Here is a 21,536-nt window from a genome sequence, read left to right as displayed (position 1 = left end):
CCACTGCCACCCAGGGAGCAGCAACTGAACGACTCAACAACTAGATATGTCAGTGAGATCAAACATGGGTAGACAAAGAAACCCCCAAAGGAAAGAAAAGGAGGACTCGCCAGAAAAGCAGCTAAGTGAGACAGAAGCATGCAACATGACGGAAAAAGAATTCAGAATAAGGGTCCTAGAGTACATGCACCGGACGGAGGAAAAAAATCAATACCATATGCAAGAAGCTAGAGGAAACAGATGAAAAAATCAACTACCTATGCAAGAAGCAAGAAGAAATGAAGAGCGACATAGCTGCAATAAAAAACACCATTGAAAGTATCAATAGTAGACTAGGAGAAGTGGAGGACCGAATTAGTGAATTAGAAGACAAGGAAGCAAAACACACTCAAACTGTACTGCAATTGGAGAAAAAAATTAAAAGACAGGAGGAGAGCCTAAGGGAGCTTTGGGACAACATGAAACGAAACAACATACAAATAATAGGGGTGCCAGAACAACAGAAAGATGAACATGGATTAGAAAACCTATTGGAAGAAAACTTCCAATAGGTGGGGAAGAAAAAAGTCACACAAGCCCAGAGAGTCCCAAACAAGGTGAACCCGAAAAGACCCACACCAAGACAAATCATAATTACCATGGCAATGTTCAGGACAAAGAGAGAATCTTACAGGCTGCAAGAGAGAGACGGAAAGTTACATACAAGGGATCTCCCATTAGATTATCAAATGATTTCTCAACAGAAACACATCAGGCCAGAAAAGAATGGACGGAAATCTACAAAGTGATGCAAAGCAAAGGACTGAATCCAAGAATACTCTACCCAGCAAGGCTATCATTCAAAATTGAAGGGGAAATAAGAAGCTTCACAGACAAAAAAAGGCTATGGGAGTTTATCACCACCAAGCCAGCCATGCAAGAAATGCTAAATGGACTGGTGTAAAAAGAAGAAATAACAAGCTCAGAAAGAAAACAGCCACACACAAAAAAAGAAATGGCTACAAACAAGTACCTTTCAATAATAACTTTAAATGTAAATGGACTAAATGCTCCAACCAAAAGACATTGAGTGGCTGAATGGATAAAAAAAACATGACCCATACATCTGCTGACTACAAGAGACCCACCTCATTAGAAGGGACTCACACAGACTGAAAGTGAAGGGATGGAAAAATATCTTTCACGCAAATGGAAAGGAAAAGAAAGCTGGGGTAGCAATACTTATATCGGACAAAATACATCTCAAAGTGAAGGCCATAACAAAATATAAGGAAGGCCACTTCATAATACTAAAGGGATCAATACAACAAGAAGATATAACCCTGGTAAACATATATGCACCCAATGCAGGAGCACCCAAATTCAAAAAAAAAAAATCCTGGAAGATATCAAAGGAGAGATCGACAACAATACAATCATAGTAGGGGACTTTAATACACCACTGACATCACTGGATAAGTCCGCTAGACAAACAATCAGCAAAGAAACAGCAATCCTAAATGACTCACTAGATCAGATGGACTTAATTGACATCTTCAGAACACTTCACCCCAAAGCCACAGAATATACATTCCTCTCAGGTGCTCATGGGACATATTAAAAAATAGACCACATATTGGCTCACAAGCAAAGTCTCCACAAATTCAAGAAGATTGAAATCATAAAAAGCTTCTTCTCAGACCACGATGGCATAATGTTAGAAATAAACTACAATAAAAACAACCCAAAATACTCAAACACTTGGAAGCTGAATAGCATGTTATTAAATATTGATTGGGTTACCAATGACATCAAAGAAGAAATTAAAAACATCCTGGACACTAATGACAATGAAAACACAACAATCCAAAACCTATGGGACACAATGAAAGCAGTCCTGAGAGGGAAGTTTATATCTCTGCAGGCCTATCTCAAAAAACAAGAAAAAATGGTAGTAAATCATCTAACTCTTCAACTCAAAGAATTAGAAAGAGAGCAACAAGAAAACCCCAGAGTGAGCAGAAAGAAGGAGATAATAAAGATTAGAGCAGAAATAAATGACATAGAGACCAAAAAAACAATACAGAAAATCAATGAAACCAAGAGCTGGTTCTTTGAAAGTATAAACAAGATTGACAAACCTCTAGCCAGGCTCACCAAGAAGCAAAGAGAGAGGGTCCCAAATAAACCAAATCAGAAACGATAGAGGCGAAATAACCACAGACCTCACAGAAATACAAATGATTGTTAAACAATACCACAGACAACTCTACTCCAACAAACTAGACAACCTGGAGGAAATGGAAAAATTCCTAGAAAAATACAACATTCCAAAACTCAATCAGGAAGAATCTAAAAATCTCAATAGGCCAATAACTATGGAAGAAATTGAAGCAGTCATCAAAAAGCTCCCAGCAAACAAAAGCCCAGGACCAGATGGCTTCTCAGGGGAGTTTTACCAAACTTTCAAGGAAGAACTAAAAGCTATCCTCCTCAGACTACTACAAAAAATCCAAGAGGAAGAAACACTTCCAAGCTCATTCTATGAAGCTAGCATAACCCTAATACCAAAACCAGGTAAAGACAACACAATGAAAGACAATTACAGGCCAATATCCCTCATGAACATAGATGCCAAAATCCTCAACAAAATCTTAGCAAATCGGATCCAACAGTACATCAGAAGGATCATACACCATGACCAAGTAGGATTTATCCCAGGGATGCAAGGATGGTACAACATCCATAAATCAATAAACGTAATACATCACATAAACAAATTGAAAGAAAAAAATCACATGGTCATATCAATTGATGCAGAAAAAGCATTCGACAAAATCCAACACCCATTTTTGATAAAAACTCTCAGCAAGGTGGGAATAGAAGGATCATACCTCAACATAATAAAAGCCATATATGACAGGCCCCCAACATCATACTCAATGGACAAAAACTAACACCATTTCCCCTAAGAACAGGAACAAGACAGGGATGCCCACTCTCACCACTCCTGTTCAACATAGTCCTGGAAGTATTAGCCATTGCAATTAGACAAGAAGAAGAAATAAAAGGCATCCAAATTGGAAAAGAGGAAGTAAAACTGTCCTTATTTGCAGATGACATGATATTATACATACAAAACCCTAGAGACTCCATCAAAAAACTACTAGACTTAATACATGAATTTGGCAATGTAGCAGGATACAAAATTAACCCCAAGAAATCTGAGGCATTTCTATACACCAATAGTGAACTTTCAGAAAGAGAGATTATAAAAACAATCCCATTTACCATTGCACCAAAAAAATTAATATGCCTAGGAATAAACTTAACTAAAGAGGTAAAAGACCTCTACTCAGAAAACTACAGGACGTTGAAAAAAGAGATAGAGGAAGACATAAAGAGATGGAAGAACATACCATGTTCTTGGATTGGTAGAATCAACATCATTAAAATGTCCATGCTGCCCAAAGCAATCTATAAATTCAACGCACTTCCCATTAAAATACCAATGGCCTACTTCAAAGATCTAGAACGAACTCTCCAAAAATTCATCTGGAATAAAAAAAGACCCCGAATAGCTGCAGCAATCCTGAGAAAAAACAAAGTAGGTGGGATCTCAATGCCAGATATCAAGCTGTATTACAAAGCCACTGTTCTCAAAACTGCCTGGTACTGGCACAAAAACAGACATATAGATCAGTGGAATAGAATAGAGAGTCCAGAAATTAGCCCCCCAAACCAATATGCTCAATTAATATTTGACAAAGGAGGCAAGAACATACAATGGAGCCAAGATAGTCTCTTCAATAAATGGTGTTGGGAAAATTGGACAGATATATGCAAGAAAATGAAACTAGACCACCAACTTACACCATACACAAGAATAAACTCAAAATGGATAAAGGACTTAAATGTACGACAGGAAACCATAAAAATTCTAGAAGAATACAAAGGCAACAAAATCTCAGACATATGCCAAAGCAATTTCTTCACTGATACAGCTCCTAAGGCAGTTGAAACTAAAGAGAAAATGAACAAATGGGACTACATCAAAATAAAAAGCTTCTGCACAGCAAAAGAAACCATCAACAAAACAACAAGAAAACCCACTGCGTGGGAAAACATATTTGCCAACGTAATATCTGATAAGGGCCTAATCTCCAAAATTTATAGGGAACTCATACAACTTAACAAAAAGAAGATAAACAATCCAATCAAAAAATGGGCAAAGGATCTAAATAGACACCTTTCAAAAGAGGACATCCAGAAAGCCAAGAGACATATGAAAACATGCTCAAAGTCACTAATCATCTGAGAGATGCAAATCAAAACAACAATGAGGTACCATCTCACACCTGTCAGAATGGCTATCATCAACAAATCAACAAACGACAAGTGCTGGAGAGGATGTGGAGAAAAAGGAACACTTGTGCACTGCTGGTGGGAATGCAGACTGGTGCAGCCACTATGGAAGACAGTATGGAGTTTCCTCAAAAAGTTGGAAATGGAACTCCCATTTGACCCTGTGATCCCACTTCTAGGAATATATCCCAAGAAACCAGAAACACCAATCAGAAAGGATATATGCACCCATATGTTCATAGCAGCACAATTCACCATAGCTAAGATCTGGAAACAGCCTAAGTACCCATCAGTAGATGAATGGATTAGAAAACTGTGGTACATCTACATGATGGAATACTATGCTGCTGTAAAAAAGAAGGAACTCTTACCATTTGCAACAGCATGGATGGAACTGGAGAGCATTATGCTAAGTGAAATAAGCCAGTCAATGAAGGAAAAATACCATATGATCTCACTCATTCATGGATAATAAAGACCATTACAAACTTTTGAACAATAATAGATACAGAGGCAGAGCTGCCTCAAACTGATTGTCAAACTGCAGTGGGAAGGCCAGAGAAGGGTTGGGGGGCAGAAGAGAGGGGAGTAAGAGATCAACCGAAGGACTTGTATGCATGCATATAAGCATAACTAATGGACATAAGACACTGGGGGGTAAGGGAGGGCAGGGGATTGTCAAGGGCGGGCGGCGGGGGGGACACATATGTAATACCATTTGTAATACTTACTATAATATTTTTTTTAAAAAGAATAAAAAAAAAATACTTACCCAAAAGGATGTTCAAAAGATTAAATGAGATGATACATGTAAAGCTCTATCAGTGCCAAACATATTGTGGGTATTCAAGATCTCATCTTCTGCTGATTATTTGCCTTGAAGGAAGGGCTGATCTTCAGGATGGGGAAGTAGGGCAAATTCTGGCACTCAGGCCAAACCCACCCACTTCCTGTTTTTCTAAATAAATTTTTCTTGGAATACAGTCACCTCCACTGGTTTACATCTTGTTTTTTTTAGTAGGCCCAGGCAATACCATTTATTGTACATGTTGAACAGCCTCTTACACCCAAAGGCTCCCTGTTTTGTTTTGGTTTTTTTGTTTGTTTGGTTTTTTGGCATCAGTTTCTTCCAAGAGCCTGCTCACAAGGAAGACAAAAACAGAGTAATCCTCAATAAAATAAAACAAACAGGAATAGCTGAACAGTCTACATATGAAAAACAAAGGTTAAAAAACTCAACAGACAAAAACCACCCCAAACACTCATCCTATTTAATTTCCTGTTACATGCACTGAGGAAACCAAGAACATCAGGCCCCAAGGCAGTAATGCTCTGAGGTTCTAGTTTAGGCTCCTTTTATGTGACAGATTCAAGCACACACATCACACATACTACTGACCCAGGCAGAAGTACACATGCATGCACAGGTGGCCAAAGAACCACGATAAGGAATGAGGAAAATGGGGAGTGGTGGCTGGTCAAGGATATAATATCAACTGGAAACTAGGGACCCTGAGAACCTTTCCGCTGCAGCAAGAGTCAAAATTAAAACAAAGGCAGAACACATGCCCTAGCCAGTTTGGCTCAGTGGATAGAATGTCGGCCTGCAGACTGAAGGGTCCCGGGTTCAATTCCAGTCAAGGGCACATGCCCCAGGGTTGTGGGGGCATCCAGGAGGCAGCCGATCAATGATTCTCATCATTGATGTTTCTATCTCTCCCTCTCCCTTCCTCTCTGAAATCAATAAACATCTTTTTTTTTTAAAGGCAGAATACAGGATAAATGTAGGATGGTCAGAGAAGACTGGATAGATGAAGAGGGAAAGATGCAGGGGAAATATTGGGAAAGCAGCCTCAGAAGAGGTTTTTCTTTATTGGGAACTCAGATGGGCAGAGGTCCTGTTACTTGAGTGATACACTGAGGCTAAAGGAATATGCTGCAGCATTACCGCCGCCTCCTGTGCTCTCTCTCAAGGTGGAGGGAAACTGCAAACACTCTAGTCCTCCCCATTGCCACTCAAGGACTTTCTCAAGTACTCCCCCCAAAAAATGACCCCGCCCACATTCAAAGTTAAGCCCAGAAAAGGGCCAAAGTAACTCTTCTTGGTGGAACCAAAGCCAAAGAAGCCCATCACAGCTGTCATCTCATCATCATCCTCAAATGTCAAGTCCTCCTCAGCCCTCCTTTTCTGCTCTGTCCAGTTCTCTTTCTTGTAGGCTTTGGCCTTTTCCTCTTCTTCTCTAAGCTCCTTCCTCCTTTCCTCAAAATCATAATCCTTTTGTTTCTCTTCCATCTTCTTCTTGTTGACTTCAAAACATTTTTTCACCTAATCCAAGGTGGAAAGTTCCACACCCCTCGACATGCCCAGGTTTCGCTGATGTTTCTTTCCATTAATGTGGTCCAGGAAGTTGATGGAGTCCTTCACAACACAGTCACAGACATTGCAGTAATATCCTCCCATCTCAGTTTGTGGGGTGGTCTTGGTAATGACAATTGTCTTCCCAAGCTCGGATTCCAGGTCCACCTTGTAGTTCCTATGCTGGAGAAGCTCCCGCTTGACTGGCTGCACTGGTTTTCCATCCTTCTTTTCTCTCTCTTCTGTGAGCCTCTTCTCAGCAAGCTTCTCATATTCATCTTTGCCCCACTTGTGGCAGAAGTCCAAGTTTTTGGCCCACTGCTCAACACCATCTTCCTACTTGTTTACATCTTGTGTATGTCTGCTTTTGTGCTTTTGTGCTTTTGGCAGAGCTGAATAGCTGAGACAGAGACAGTATGACTCACAAAGCTGAAAATGTTTACCATCTTGCTATTTACAGGAAAAGTTTGCTGATCCCTGTTCTAGATTCCTACAACATCTAAAACACGCACCCCTTCCAATTTGTGGTACTATTATGCCTCTAGAGAGCTGCGTTAGATGAGAGAGGTGCGTTCCTCACCCTAGAAGCCAGGACTCTGGGGCTCTGACCACAGCTTCCACACCAGCCGAGCGGAGAGAAGAGCTATGAGAATCTCTAATTAGGAAGATAAGCCAGGCCAGAGTGAATGACAAAAATGTGGTTTCCAGCCCCCCGCCCCCCACACACACACACACGCACACACCCTTCTATTACTGGGGTTATAAAAGCAGGGACAAGAGTGGGGAGTGACAGAAGAACCTTGCCATGGGCAGCATCACTGGGAAAATGCAGGTCCTACTCCTTTGGTTGCTCTTTTTCTTGCCTCCTGAAGCTGGAGCTGGTGAGTCTGGGATATAACTCCCTGTCCTCTGGATCCCTAACTTCTATTCCAAATTTATTGATCTGAATCAAAGAAGACCTTAAATGAGAATGCAAGATCCCACTGCAAGTGTTCCAGGGGAAATCTCTACCTGGAAGAGTCATATTCTTTACCAGCAGTTAGTAACAGTTTCCTAGTGGGGAATCTTGGGTGGAGATAGAGTCAGAAAACTGGCTTTAGAAGTACTTCTTAAACTGCTCTCCTCAAAATATCTATAATTCTGATTCCTGGTCCTTTGCTCCTCTGTCTTTGCTCTCATGTGGAAAAGGTCAGGATCAGGACATGAAGAAATGTTTAAATGACAACTCAGAATCAAGACCAGAAGTGGGATTGACAGGGTGGATTGGGATAAGGAAAGCCAATAAAAAGGATACATGGAGGGGCTGAGTTATATTACAGGTAAGGGTGAGGCTGGGGTGGGGGGGTTGCCTCAGCTTTCAACTCATTTTCCTTACCTAGTGCTCTATCTAAAGGCTTAGTTACCCTGTGTTTGAGGACATGGGATTTTCTGTTTCAGGGGAGATTATCAGTGGCATTGAGTCCAAGCCACACTCCCGTCCCTACATGGCCTATCTGGAAATCATCATTGACCAGAACTATGTTGCTAACTGTGGTGGATTTCTCATAAGTGAAGAATTTGTGGTGACAGCTGCTCATTGTAGTAAAGGAAGGTAAGAAAACTTTGATTTGTTCTCTTTTCATGTGAGGAGTTGTAGGAACCAGAATTAACCCAACTTTCAAGTGGCCTTAGGAGAGATTTTTGTGCCTCACTAATCTCAAGATGGTCAGTGATGTATATTGGGAGGAACTGGGCCATTGTGATTGATTAGTTATCTCTATCCCCAGAGGCCAGGGCTTTACTAATGGGCAGCCCAGATCAAGACAGGCCAATACTGCCCCTCTCATCCTGGTGCCAGAGAGCTCTCTCAGTCTTCCAGGGCCTGGTCCTTCCTAAAACAGCTGTGGTCCCTGAGAGGAACATCTTTCCTCAGTAAGAACTGAGTTCCTCAGTTGGGCCTACACTGATGAAGAGGGCCTGTTGTCACTCTGCTCAAAATGGGCCCTTCTCAGGAGACCAGTACTTTTCCTGACTCTTCCCTCTCAACAGAAAAATTACTGTCATTCTTGGAGCTCATGACATAAAACAAGAAGAATCCACATGGCAGAAGCTAGAAGTCAAAGAACAATTCGTTCATCCAAAATACAACTCTTCCACTGGCGTCAATGACATCATGTTACTGAAGGTGCCATTCTCTTTTTTGGACTTCTCAATTCCCCCTTCTTAACCCTTCTCCTGACTTATACCTTTCTCATTCTCTTCCAACCCACTTCCTCATATACCACCCCCAATCCATGTCATCACCACTCCATTCAGGAAAAACTCTAGGTCCTGCCCAGGGAGCCTCTACCACACCACACCACCCACATTCCCTGTGACTGACAACCACCTACTCTTCCTCCCTCACAGCTACAAACGAAGGCCAAGCTGAACCATGCCGTGGGAACAGTCCCCCTGCCCACCAAGTCTACCTTTATTCAACCTGGAAAAGTATGCCGAGCAACTGGCTGGGGGAAAATAGGAGTGGAAATGCCAGGGTCAGATACTCTGAGAGAGGTGAAGTTGAAACTCATGAAGGCCGAGGACTGCAACCACTTTATGTTTTACGATCATAGCCTGCAAATCTGTGTGGGCAACCCCAGGAAGAAAAAATCAGCATATGAGGTAACACAAACTTACACTTCCTCCTCACACTCAGTTCCTGGGAGACAGGGTCCTGCTGAGAGGGGGTGGGTGGGGAAGTCCGCTGGTTCAGTTACTGGTGTCTGCATTCATGGGTTTCTATAACTATGGGAATTGGAACCCTCCTTCTGGGTTCCTTCCTTCCATACTCAAGTCCTGCCTCTAATCTTCCCATCTAGTCTGCATACAGGGTTCCAGGAGAGAAAAAATAAGATGTTGGGGTGGGGCAGGATCTATGGTCTATGCTAGAGAGAGAAAGAAGACATTTAAATTATAACTCCTCACTTATGACTTCATGGGGAGTCAAGATTCCTGGCCTGACTCTGGGGTATCTTGGGGCCAGCCTGGGTGCTGATAGAACCAGGATGAAGTAATAGGAGGGAGAGAAGAATGATCCCTGCTCATGATCTGCTTTTTTTAACCCACAGGGTGACTCTGGGGCCCCCCTTCTGTGTGCTGGGGTGGCCCATGGTATTGTGTCATATGGATGTCCAGATGCAAAGCCTCCTGCTGTCTTCACTCGAATCTCCCCATATGTGTCCTGGATTAATAAAATCGTAAAGCGCAAGTAGCCACAGAAGACTGGCCAGCCACAGGAAAGATTCCAAAGCCAGAGCTCTCCCTGGGTAGCCCCCAGGTTCCACAGGAGCCTGGACACAGCCCAAGACCAGGGAGGCTCCCAGAGGTACCCAAAACCCCTGCTGATTGTATCCCCAGCAAAATTCAATAAAGATGCAGCCTTTGGCACATGTGTGTGAGACTGTTTCTTCCCCAGAGCTCCCCCAGAGATGGACTGCTCCAAAGGGAAGAGTTCAGGTCCTCCTCCCTAGTTTGAATGAAGAATTTTGCTGGGCTCCTTTCTTGTTAGATTAATAACCAAACCTACCAATTTCCATGTACATTGTGTGGTGCTATGAATTATTAAATAAAATATTTTAACCTACACAATACCATTTAATATCTAGAGTAATATTGGCACTGAGTGACCTTCTTTCTCCTCTGTCCCCTCTTCCTCTTCCTCTTCCTGCTTCCCTTCTCCTCTCACTTCTCTTCTTCCCTTAAACCCATGCCTCGGCCACTGCACTATAGGACACAGATGAGCCATAGCAAATTCTCCATGCCTATTTCTGAAGATGGGCCACGGCCTGGGCTTATGTCCTTATACCCACCTCTGCCTCATGATCGTCACCTCAATAGTGTGTCTACAGCCACAAACGCATCTGCCAAGGGGGGAAAAAAGAAAATTTCCCAAGCATGAGAGCTCAGGATAGTGGGGTGAGGGAGAGATGACCCTTGGAAGTCCTCAGGATGTGTCTGTCTACTGCAATAGTCACAATGGGCTTTATAGGGGTCAAGGCCATTCTAGCCCAGGAGAGGGATCCTCAAGAGCATCAGAGTGAGCCGCATCCCTGAATTACATCACAGCCACCCAAATTCAACTGCCATCTTCCTTCAGATATGAGATGGTATCTCCAGGTCTTCCAGAAAAAGAATACCTGAGTTAGGCAAAGTCCTCCAAAATTTCCTTCCCAAATGGCCTTGAGTGCTCTGAATCCCATACCCACCAACATCTGAGCTGGATGAGTTCACTCACAGCTATACACACCAAATACAAGAGGAACAGGGCATGACCTCCAGCTACCTCTCAGGAGCCTGCACTTAAAGGACCTCTTACAGGCCCTTGATCCCTAAGAGGCCTAAGAAGATAGGCCTGGCCCCATGCAAGAAAGAGCTGCTACTGTTGGTCCCAGATCAGAAACCCGAGAGCTCCTTTACTTTCCCCACTGCCTGCCAGCCCACATATCTGAGCTTCCAGCTTTACCAATGACTAATATGTGTAAAATAAAAAAGAATAATATGTACAACTTTGATTATAGACTCTGACTCTATGCAAAAAAACAAGCTTATGTACAACAACAACAAAACTTGGAAGATCTCAAAAATAAGAGAACATACGCTGAAATGATAATATAAAGATGTTTTTTCTTTTTATCCTAACTCATATTTTACATTTGTATAACTAAATATGAATTTTTAAATGTGAGATACAAGAGGCAGAGACACTATGTGTAATACTAGTATTTGCTTAGGAGATCAGAGCACATACTGAGTTGCAGCTAAAACCACATCCACTCTTGACCCCCAGACCCTAAGGACAGCACATCCACAAGGCAGCCCTTGTTCCCTCAAAACTGGACAATGGAGATGTGAGGAGAGTAATCAGCATGTCCTTCCAGCCCCAAGAAGTAGCAGGGCCAATGGAGACTGCAGGGAGCTTGACTGAGCCCACAGGCTATATTGGACTCCAACAGATTGGCAGGCACTGACTCCAGTACAGCCACCGCAGAAGAACAAATGAGCATCACATGGTCCCCTGACATAGAAAAAGCAGTTGGTGGCTGTCACCCAGAGAAGATAAGCACATCAACATCACCACAGTGTTAGTTCTGCCATGCAGAGGATACGCCCACAGAGTGTGTCCGCCTGACCGACATCAAGAGTGATAAAGTCTCAGCATCACAGGGTCAGCAGGAGAAACTGTCCAGATAAGAGGGCTTTGCCCAAACTCATGGGAAGAGGGCCTCAGGACAGCTGAGGGTGGCACACAAGGAAATAAATACTAAACAGCCAGTTCCCATGGTCAGGGTTGTTGGGGCCCAGGTCCAAAAGCCCAACAAGAAAATATTTCCTTCTCCCACCCCACCCCAATGCCAGGCCCTCCCCTGGGAACCTAGGGACTGTTCTCCTGTACCCACAGTTTCCCTGGCAACTATTACCCTCACATAGTCATACAGTGTGCAGTGGCTTGGCACGTGTATTTACTGAAGGAGTTTTTATGGATTGTATTGTGTCCCTCAAAAAAACATATTGAAGTCCTAACTCCCAATGCCGCAGAATGTGACCTTATTTAGAAAGAGTCTTTGAAGAATTAATTGAGATGATGAAGAATTAATTGAGATGAGGTCAAACTAGAGTCCGGTGGGCCCTTAATCCAGTATGGCTGGTGTCCTGATAAGAAGAGAAGAAAGACACACACAGGGAGAAGGCCATGTGATGACAGAGGCAGAGATTGAGTGCTGCATCTACAGACCAAGGACCACCACAGACTTCCAGCTGTCACCGGAAGCTAGAGGAGAGGCATGGGACAGATTCTTCCTCACAGCTCCCAGGAGAAAAACAAATCTGCCAACACCTTGATCTCAAACTTCCAGTCTCCAAACTGAGAAAGAATAAATTTCTGTTGTTTTAAGCCACCTAGTTTGTAGTACTTATTTTCTCCCTCTATCTTTCTTCCAAATACAGTTAAACAAAAGCACTACTGAAAACTCCCCAAATGACAGCTGGAGGATTGGCCCTAGCCTGTACTGTTGAAACACCATACTTCCTATCTCATTAGTCTCACATAACTGGCCCCTTCATCCTCCCCCCGCAACCTTACCAAAATCATATCTGCAGCTGGGCAGCATTTTCCATTCAATAAACAAAGGAATCCTCTTGCAACCAAGGATGTAGGATAGGGAGAAAAGACTAGACAGATGAGACACCTTTATAAGGTCTCCACATAGAAAGTAACCCCAGTAGAAGATTATTAGGCTATTCTAGAGCTAATAGAAGAAAAGTCACACCCAATCCAAGACCTATACCCTGATAGGAAGCAGGAATGGAGACTGTGAGGAGCAGGGCTGAGCCTACAAGCGCTTACTTCCCATTGGCAGAAACCACACATTAAACATGCATCTTGTGAACCTCTGAAATGTAAATAATAGTTGTTTTCTCTCCTGTAGCCCACCCAGCAAAGATCATCATGGATATTATATTAATTCCGAGGTACACAAGATGATGACCCAACACTGGGCCGAACTGAGTGATGTTGAGAGCAATAAGGGGAATGGTAGCATCACAGAGTCTACAGGAGATACTTTACTTAGCCAAACTAATGAGAGGGAGCATTCTAGGACTTTCCCTCCTCAAATACTAGCCTATTGTCGGAATGGTAAATGGAAACTAGAAATAGGGGGCTCCCAGTCAAGATGGCATAATAGGTAAATGCTGTATTCGCTTCCTCCCATGACCACATCAAAATTACATCTAAACTACATAAAAACCATCATTGAGAACTGCCTGTAGGCTAACTGAACAGAACTCTTATGCCTAAGAAGAAGCCACGTAGAGACTGGTAGGAGGGGCAGAGACACTGAATGGGCTGATCTGGTTAAATATAAGGAAGGATATCTGGACTGCAAAGGTCCCCCTGTGAGGAGCCAGGAGTCCCAGCCCCACATTGGGCTCCCCACCCCAGTGCCACAAACGATGCAAGCAAAGGACAGACTTGGCAGGCACCAGGGCCCTGCTCAAGTGAATTCTGCTCTATAGGGTTAGCCCCTGCACAACAGCTCCCCCACTACAGTCACAGCCAGTTCTTACAACCAACCAACTTGAGGGACAATCCCTCCCATTGCTGTGTCAACAATGATTAAGGCTAAACTACAACAGAAGGGCACACACAATCCACACAAGGGACATACCTGGAACACCCAGCTCAGGCGACCAGAGAGACTGCATCACTGGGCCCCAGGAAACACCTACAATATAAGACCACTCTACCAAGACCAGGAGACATAGCACCTCTACCTAATACATAGAAACAAACACAGGGAGGCAGCCAAAGTGAGGGGAAAAAGAAGAAGAAAAGGACAAAACTCCAGAAAAAGAACTAAACAAATTGGAGACAAGCAATCTATCAGATACAAGAGTTCAAAACACTGTTTATAAGGATGCTCAGTGATCTCAGTCATAATTTCAACAAGGAGATAGAAAACATAAAAATGGAGATAGAAAACATAAAAAAGAACCAATTAGAAATGAAGAATACATTAGAGGGGCCCTGGTCAGTATGGCTCAGTGGTAGAGCATCGGCTCACACACCAAAGGGTCATGGGTTCAATTCCCAGTCAATGGCACATACCTGGGTTGCAGGTCAATCCCAGGCCCCGGTCAGGGCACATGCAGGAAGCAACTGATCGATGTGCCTCTCTCACGTAGATGTTTATCTCTCTGTCTCTCTCTATCTCTCTCTCTCTCTCTTTCTCCCTCCCTTCCTCCCTTCTATGCTCTCTCAAAAAAAATCAATGGAAAAAAATATCCTTGGGCAAGGATTAACAACAACAAAAAAAAGAATATATTAGAGGGAATCAATAGTACAGTAGATAAAGCAGAGGATCAAATCAGTGATTTCTAAGATAACGTAGCAGAAAACACCCAATCAGAGCATCAAAAAGAAAAAGAATCCAAAAAATGAGGACAGGTTAAGGGGACCTTGGGACAACATTCAGTGTTACAACATTCACATCATTGGGTTACCAGAAAGGAAAGAGAGAGAGCAAGGAACTGGAAACCTATTTAAAGAAATAATGATGGAAAACTTCCCTAACCTGGTAAAAGAAATAGGCATACAAGCTCAGGAAGCACAGAGTGTCCTACACAAGATGAACCCAAAGTGGCCCACATCAAGACACATCATAATTAAAATGCCAAGGTTAAAGACAAAGAGAGAATCTTAAAGATAGCAAGAGAAAAGCAGTTAGTTACTTACAAGGGAGCTCCCACAAGACTATCAGCTGATTTCTCAACAGAAACTTCGCAGGCCAAAAGAGATTGGTACAAAATATTCAAAGTGATGAAAAACAAGGACCTATAACCAAAATTACTCTACCCAGCAAAGCTATTATTTAGTATTAAAGGACAGATAAAGAGCTTCCCAGATGAGAAAAAGCTAAAGGAGTTCATCACCACCAAACCAGCATTATAAGAAATGTTAAAGGAACTTCTCTAAGAAGAAGGAAAAAAATAAAAAAAATATGAATAATAAAATGGCATAACTACAAACCTATCAATAGTTACTTTAAATGTAAATGGATTCAGTGCTCCAAACAAACGACATAGTGTGGTTGAATGAATAAGAAAACCCTTGCATATGCTGTCTATAAGAGACACTTCTGATGGAAAGACAGAGACTGAAAATAAAAAGATGAAGAAGATATTTTGGATGTCAGAGGAATGGTGGCATAAGGGCACATCTATTCTCTCCCCTTAACATCTCAACAAAATAACCACCTATAATTCAACAAAGAAGTCCTTGCTCAACACGGATGTATGCCGGAGAGATGTGCACACTGGAACAATTAAGGTGGGCTCCTTGGAATAAGCCGGGAGACAAGAAGGGAGGGAAGCCAAACACAGCTACAGTGCAGCAGCATGTCTGAAGCACAGCTGGGAACTGGCAGCAGCAGTTATGGGCAATTCCCTCAGCCAGTCAGGACTAACAGAGAGCAAACCCAGCAAGTAGCAGGCTGTTGGACTTGCCACTGGAGTAGTGGCATTGTGTGGTCACACACACAAGCAGTAAGAAAGTGTCTGAACTGTGGGGGTGCATTGTGAATGGGGTCTGAGTTGGATGTGTGAGCTGTGAGTCAGCAGACACCCACCCTACAGAGCTGCTCTGCACAGCTGGGCCTGACTGTAGGCTTTCAGGCAAAGAAAGGAAATCGCAGAGCCCTGCCACTGATTAGACTCCCAAATCTCACTTCCCATTGCCCTTGGAGTTTGCTCCAGTAGTGTATTATCTGTAGGCCAAGAGCTATTGCAGTAAAAATACAGTTTCCCTCTGTGACTGAACCCCAGGTGGGGTGCTTGGGCTGGACCTATGGAGGTCAGGGATCGCTATTATTGTCAGGGAAAAACAAACCGCACCCCCAAGCAACATAGGCAGTACAGCCCTACAGAAACTACAGAGGCTCAAAACTGTAAGGCCACAGAGGATAAAAATCTTGCAATTCAGCGCCATTTGCTGGAACAGAGTAGAAAGACCTCCTCAGAGATAAATGGGAAAACAAAGAACAGCAAATGCCATGAACAACCACAACAACAATGATGACCAGAAAGAAAATGAAAAATCCCCAGAAAATAAGCTGGAACACATGGAATTATGCAAGTTGAATGACAGAGATTACAAGATTGCAGTTCTGAAAATACTTAATGAGATGTGAGAAAATACTGACAGGCAATTCAGTGCACTCAGAAAACAAATCAATGAACAAAATGAGTATTTCTCCAAAGAAATTGAAATTTTAAAAAAGAGTCAGGCCCAACTCCTGGAAATGAAGCAGGCAAATGAAGAAATTAAAAATGAGCTGATGAGCACAGAAACTAGAACCAACCAGTTAGAGGAAAGAACTAGTGATATTAGGGAGAGAACCAAGATGGCAGCATAGGAAAATGCCTGTACTTGCTGCCTCCCACAACCACATCAAAATTACAACTAAAATACAGAACAACTATCATTCAGAACTATGGGAAAGCTGGCTGAGTGGAAGTACTACAATGAAAGAGGTAAAGAAGAAAGCACATTGAGACTGGTAAGAAGTGCGGAGGTGTGGAATGGGCTGGTCCGGCACCTGGGTGTGCGCTTTTTTAATTGGGAGGGAGATCACCTTTTTGGAGGCTGCCTGGAGGATCAGGGAGTCCCAGCCCCACACCAGACCCCCAGCCCAGGGTCCCAGAGCTGGGGAAAGAAGTCCCTAAGGGCCATAGGAACTACAGACTATAAAAACCAGTGCAGATGGGGCTGAGTGACACACAGGTTGCTGGAAACCCAGTTGCTCCTCTTAAAAGGCTGGCGCCATGAACTGAATTTACAAGCTCTTGCTTGCCCTGAGCTCCAGTGCCAGGTGAAGCTCTGAGGGACCAGACACATATGAGGAGAAACTGGACTGTCTGGCATCGGAACAGGAACTTGGGGGTGGCTTTCATCCAGACTGAGTTGTTCACAGTGGTCATTATTCCCATGCTGGAACCTTTCCGGTGCAGGGTTGACTGGAAGCCATTTCTGTTTGCTCCGCCCTGGTGATTCCCTGAGACCTCACCTCACCCAATTTACAACCTCACCCAAGCTGGGTGCAGCAGCTGTTGCATATGAATGGCCTGTTTTTTCTCAGCCTAATACCTGTCAAACAAGCTGCAGCTGGGTCAGGAAGCCCCAAAGCTATCAATAAAAGGCCCAAGGCTGGCACCAGCACCAGCCTGTCTTGCTTCACAGCTGGGCCTTGCATGGACACTTCCAAACCCGATACAAAGAAGAGGAATCTACAGATCTCTCTGTAGCTCCTGCTGGGTGGCCCCAGGCAGTGGCTGACTTTGCACTTCCCTGGAGACCCAAGAGCTAGTGTACCCAGTGGTCAGTGTCAGACCATATCAGATTACAACTCTTCACATCCATAAGTGACACAATCAAGGGGCAGACTCAGTGAGCACCAAAGCCTCACTGAAGCAAGTCCTGCTCCATAAGGGTGTCTCCTTCACAGCAGCTCTCCCACTGTGTTCACAGCTGGTCTCCACAGCCAATTGGCCTGGAGGTCAATTCCCCACAGTGACACCAATAGCAATCAAGGTTCAACTACAACAAGACTGTGCACACAGCCCACAAAGGGGTGCACCAAGAGTGTCCACCTCAGGTGATTCGGGAGACTGAGCCACTTGGCCCTATGGGACACCTACTATACAAGGCCACTTTATCAACTCAAGGAGACTTAGTAGCTACCCAATACATAGAAGCAGACACAGGGAAGCAGCCAAAATGGGGAGACAAAGAAACATGTCACAAATGAAAGAAATGGAAGAAAGCAAACTACTGGATATAGAGTTCAAAACTACAGTTATAAGGCTACTCAAGAATCTGCTAGAAACCTCCGAGGAACTTAGTGAGACCTTCAAGGATCTTAGTGAGAATGCCCCAAAAATGGAAAAGGACTAGTCAGAAATTAAGCATACACTGACTTAAATAAAGAATAATATACAGGGATTCAACAGTAGACTAGAGGATCCCAAGAATCAAGTCAATGATTTGAAATATGAGGAAGCAAAAAACACCCAACAAGAAGAGCAAAAAGAATCCAAAAATATGAAGATAGTGTAAGGAGCCTCTGGGACAACTTCAAGCATACCAACATCCGAATTATGGAGGTGCCTGAAGAAGAGGGAGAGCAAAATATTGAAAACCTATTTGAAGAAATAATGACAGAAAATTTCCCCTCTCTGGTGAAAGAAATACACTTACAAGTCTAGGAAGCACAGAGATCCCCAAACAAAAAGAATCCAAAGAGGACCACACCAAGACATGTCATAATTAAAATACCAAGAGCAAAAGACAAAGAGAGAATCTTAAAAGCAGCAAGAGAAAAACAGTTAGTTACCTACAAGGGAGTACCCATACAACTGTCAGCTGATTTCTCAACAGAAACTGTGCAGGCCAGGAGGGAGTGGCAAGAGATATCCAAAGTGATGAATAGCAAGAACCTACAACCAAGATTACTCTACCCAGCAAAGCTATCATTCAGAATTGAAGGTCAAATAAAGAGCTACACAGACAAGAAAAAGCTAATGGCGTTCATCACCACCAAGCCAGTATTATATGAAATGCTGAAGGGTATTCTCTAAGAAAAGGAAGAAAAAGGTAAAGATAAAAATTATAAACAACAAAGTGACAACAAATACATATCTATCAACAGGTGAATCTAAAAATCAAGTGAATAAAAAATCTGAAGAACAGAATAAACTGGTGAATATAATAGAATCAGGGGCATAGAAAGGGAGTGGACTGACAATTCTAGGGGGGAAGGGGATGTGGGGGGTACAGGAAGAGATTGGACAAAAATCTTACACCTATGGACGAGGAAAATGGAGGGGGTGCGGTAAGGGCATGGGGTAGGATGGGAACCGGGTGAAGGGGAACTATGGGGAGGGAAAGAGGAACAACTGTATTAATCTGAACAATAAAGATTTATTTCTTTTTAAAAAGTCAGTTCTTTTACATCAAGTCCAACCCTCTCCTTTCCCCTAATTGTGAATCCTAAACAAGAATCCATGCAACATCTACTTGAAGTATCTCTAGCAAATAGGAAATCACTTACCTTCCCTAAACACACATTCATGTTTTAACAACTGATCATTAATAAATTCTTCTTCATACAGACTCAACATCTATTTGCCAAGATGCTGTACAACCTGATCTGGAAGCAACCTGGCCAGAAACAATATCTGAACTACACCATGAGACTGTTCAGCAAAAGTCTCACAGCCCACTGGCTTGGTCCAGACACTGTAGGCAACACCAGACACCTGACCTATGACTAATTCTGTCCCCAAAGCCAGGTCCCTTTGAGACTTACTTTCACCATGAAAATTAATCCTCCATAATGCCTGATATCTCATGTTAGCCCTTCTAAATCAAATTTTACACTCATTCATCTGATTGGCAAAGTCTTGTTCACCTGGGCCTCGATGCAAGACAATCAGGGAAAGAAAATCTGTGGATTCTACCTTAGGAAGGCAAGAATCATAATTGAGAATTCTCCTAATACTGAAAGGGTTTTCACAAGACACTAAGGATCCGCCACATGCATGGCAAAAGTCCGCTACAATCTACCCAACATGAATGTGCACTCTTTCTCCATACTTTACATTGCCCAAAACAAAAATTCTCCCATTGAATATAATTCTCACTGTCTTTTGTACAAAAGAAAAAGAGGCTTGACTCTCCCCAGAAATAAAATAACCCAATCTCATCAATTACTGCCTTCAACTCCAAGTACAGGAACTCTATGTGATACCCCATTCCACTTCTAATCTAGTCACACTCTCAATTTGATATTCTGCAAACTGTAGATAAACTATAAACTTTACCACCAACAACATATACAACAGCAGAAGGAGAGAAGAGGAGGGAGAAAAAGGAAATCTATTGAAATACAGAAATACACACATGACATTGCAAGGAAGAAATACGGACAGAAGTGCAGTGCTCATTTCAGAAAGTGGTCACCTGACTGACACTGAACTTATTCCATTCACTTGTTCTCAGCCAGTGCAGGTGAAACAAAACTTAGTCTTGGTGAATCTGAACCTTAATGATTCTGTGAAGCTATCATACTCTCCCTGGACGCCCTATCTCTCAACTTCTCATTACATGAATGAAAAACAGATGCCCTTCATTTATTTACCCCTCTGCTTTTTGGTGTAACTGGTGCGGGGCTACAGGGCAGGACTTCTCCAACTCCAGATTCTCCTCTGCTCTGCTGAGGGTAAATGCAGATGGCAGCAAATAAAAATACAGGATTCCAGTTAAGTTTGAATTTCAGATAGATCATTTGTTTTAGTATAAGTATGTCTCATTCAATATTGGAACTACTACTTAAAATGATTTGTTATTAAACACATTTCACTGAGCAGTATGTATTTTAAACTGGCAACTCTAGAAAGTGAAAGAATTAGTGCAGAGACTCCTTCAACATTAGGAAAAATGTGTAAATGTTCTATTCTAGACAGGGTCAGAGCTGAGGGCAACAAAGGACTCAGCCAATATATACTAAGAATTGGATCACCCAATTGCAAGCCCAAGCTGAGACTTAGGGCATGATAGAATGATTTGGGGCGGTATTCACCCCCTGTGCTTCCCCAGCTCTGAACTAAATGCCTTACAAATCTCCAAGAGAAATGACATGCCACCATGTTACCCCTGGACTCCCTGCTTCTCCAACTCTTGGGAAACAACAGATATGCACTTGAAACCCAGTTATGAGTTGTGTGATCTTGGTCATGTTTGGTCTGAGTCTCAGTTCTATATCTGTAAAGTGACAGTAATGGTATTTCCCAAGGTTATATGGGGGAAAATCTCAGATACTAACACCTGTGTGTACATATTCTTTTTCAACAAAAGCAGCTTGGTTCCTAATGTGAGAATAGGAAAATCCAGCCCCACAGAAGCAAACATCCTTCTACATCTATATCCCCATTGGCAGGATTCAATTTCTCTATTTCCCTCTGGAGGTAAAGCAGAAAAGGGCCTTAATTTATAATCAGGAAAGTCTCATTCTGGACCATACACCTGGATACATAAAATTGAAATAGTAATACCTACTTCACAGGATTGTGATGAAAATATGTCAAAGAGTTATGACAATATTAGATGTGCATAGGCTCTCAAAAATGCTACTTCCAATCCCATTTGCTCTTGTGATAATGTGTGTGAAATCCTAAAACAGGGTATATTCCCTTTCCAATCTATTCTCCTTGGATCTCTCTTCTGCCAATGAACATTTGATTCAGAGGAAGCAAGAGATCC

At 42.7% G+C, this 21,536-nt stretch overlaps 1 protein-coding gene and 1 pseudogene across 1 annotated transcript; one reads left to right on the top strand and one right to left on the bottom strand.

The window, feature by feature from the left end:
• Nucleotides 1–6,340: 6,340 nt before the first annotated feature.
• On the bottom strand, nucleotides 6,341–7,146 carry LOC139007811 (zinc finger matrin-type protein 2 pseudogene; annotated as a pseudogene).
• Nucleotides 7,147–7,505: 359 nt separating this feature from the next.
• On the top strand, nucleotides 7,506–10,105 carry LOC139004118 (mast cell protease 4-like). Its single transcript, XM_070406857.1, has 5 exons — nucleotides 7,506–7,581; nucleotides 8,138–8,291; nucleotides 8,729–8,864; nucleotides 9,089–9,343; nucleotides 9,790–10,105. The coding sequence occupies exons 1-5, from the start codon at nucleotides 7,506–7,508 to the stop codon at nucleotides 9,931–9,933; spliced, it is 765 nt and encodes a 254-aa protein (XP_070262958.1). The 3' UTR covers nucleotides 9,934–10,105.
• Nucleotides 10,106–21,536: the final 11,431 nt, after the last annotated feature.

The sequence above is a fragment of the Myotis yumanensis genome, unplaced genomic scaffold (assembly GCF_028538775.1).
Source record: "Myotis yumanensis isolate MYYU_CA2020_CCGP unplaced genomic scaffold, mMyoYum1.0.hap1 SCAF_1, whole genome shotgun sequence".
Classification (NCBI taxonomy): domain Eukaryota; kingdom Metazoa; phylum Chordata; class Mammalia; order Chiroptera; family Vespertilionidae; genus Myotis; species Myotis yumanensis.
The sequence above is the reverse complement of the archived record's forward strand: the minus strand, read 5'-3'. Positions and strand labels throughout refer to the sequence as shown.

Bases quoted from the DNA above. Each gene is read 5' to 3' on its own strand.
- LOC139004118 (XM_070406857.1), top strand. From the start codon at position 7,506: ATGGGCAGCATCACTGGGAAAATGCAGGTCCTACTCCTTTGGTTGCTC. The intron at 8,292-8,728 runs GTAAGAAAACTT...CCCTCTCAACAG, and splicing joins GCTCATTGTAGTAAAGGAAG to AAAAATTACTGTCATTCTTG. The intron at 8,865-9,088 runs GTGCCATTCTCT...CCTCCCTCACAG, and splicing joins ATGACATCATGTTACTGAAG to CTACAAACGAAGGCCAAGCT.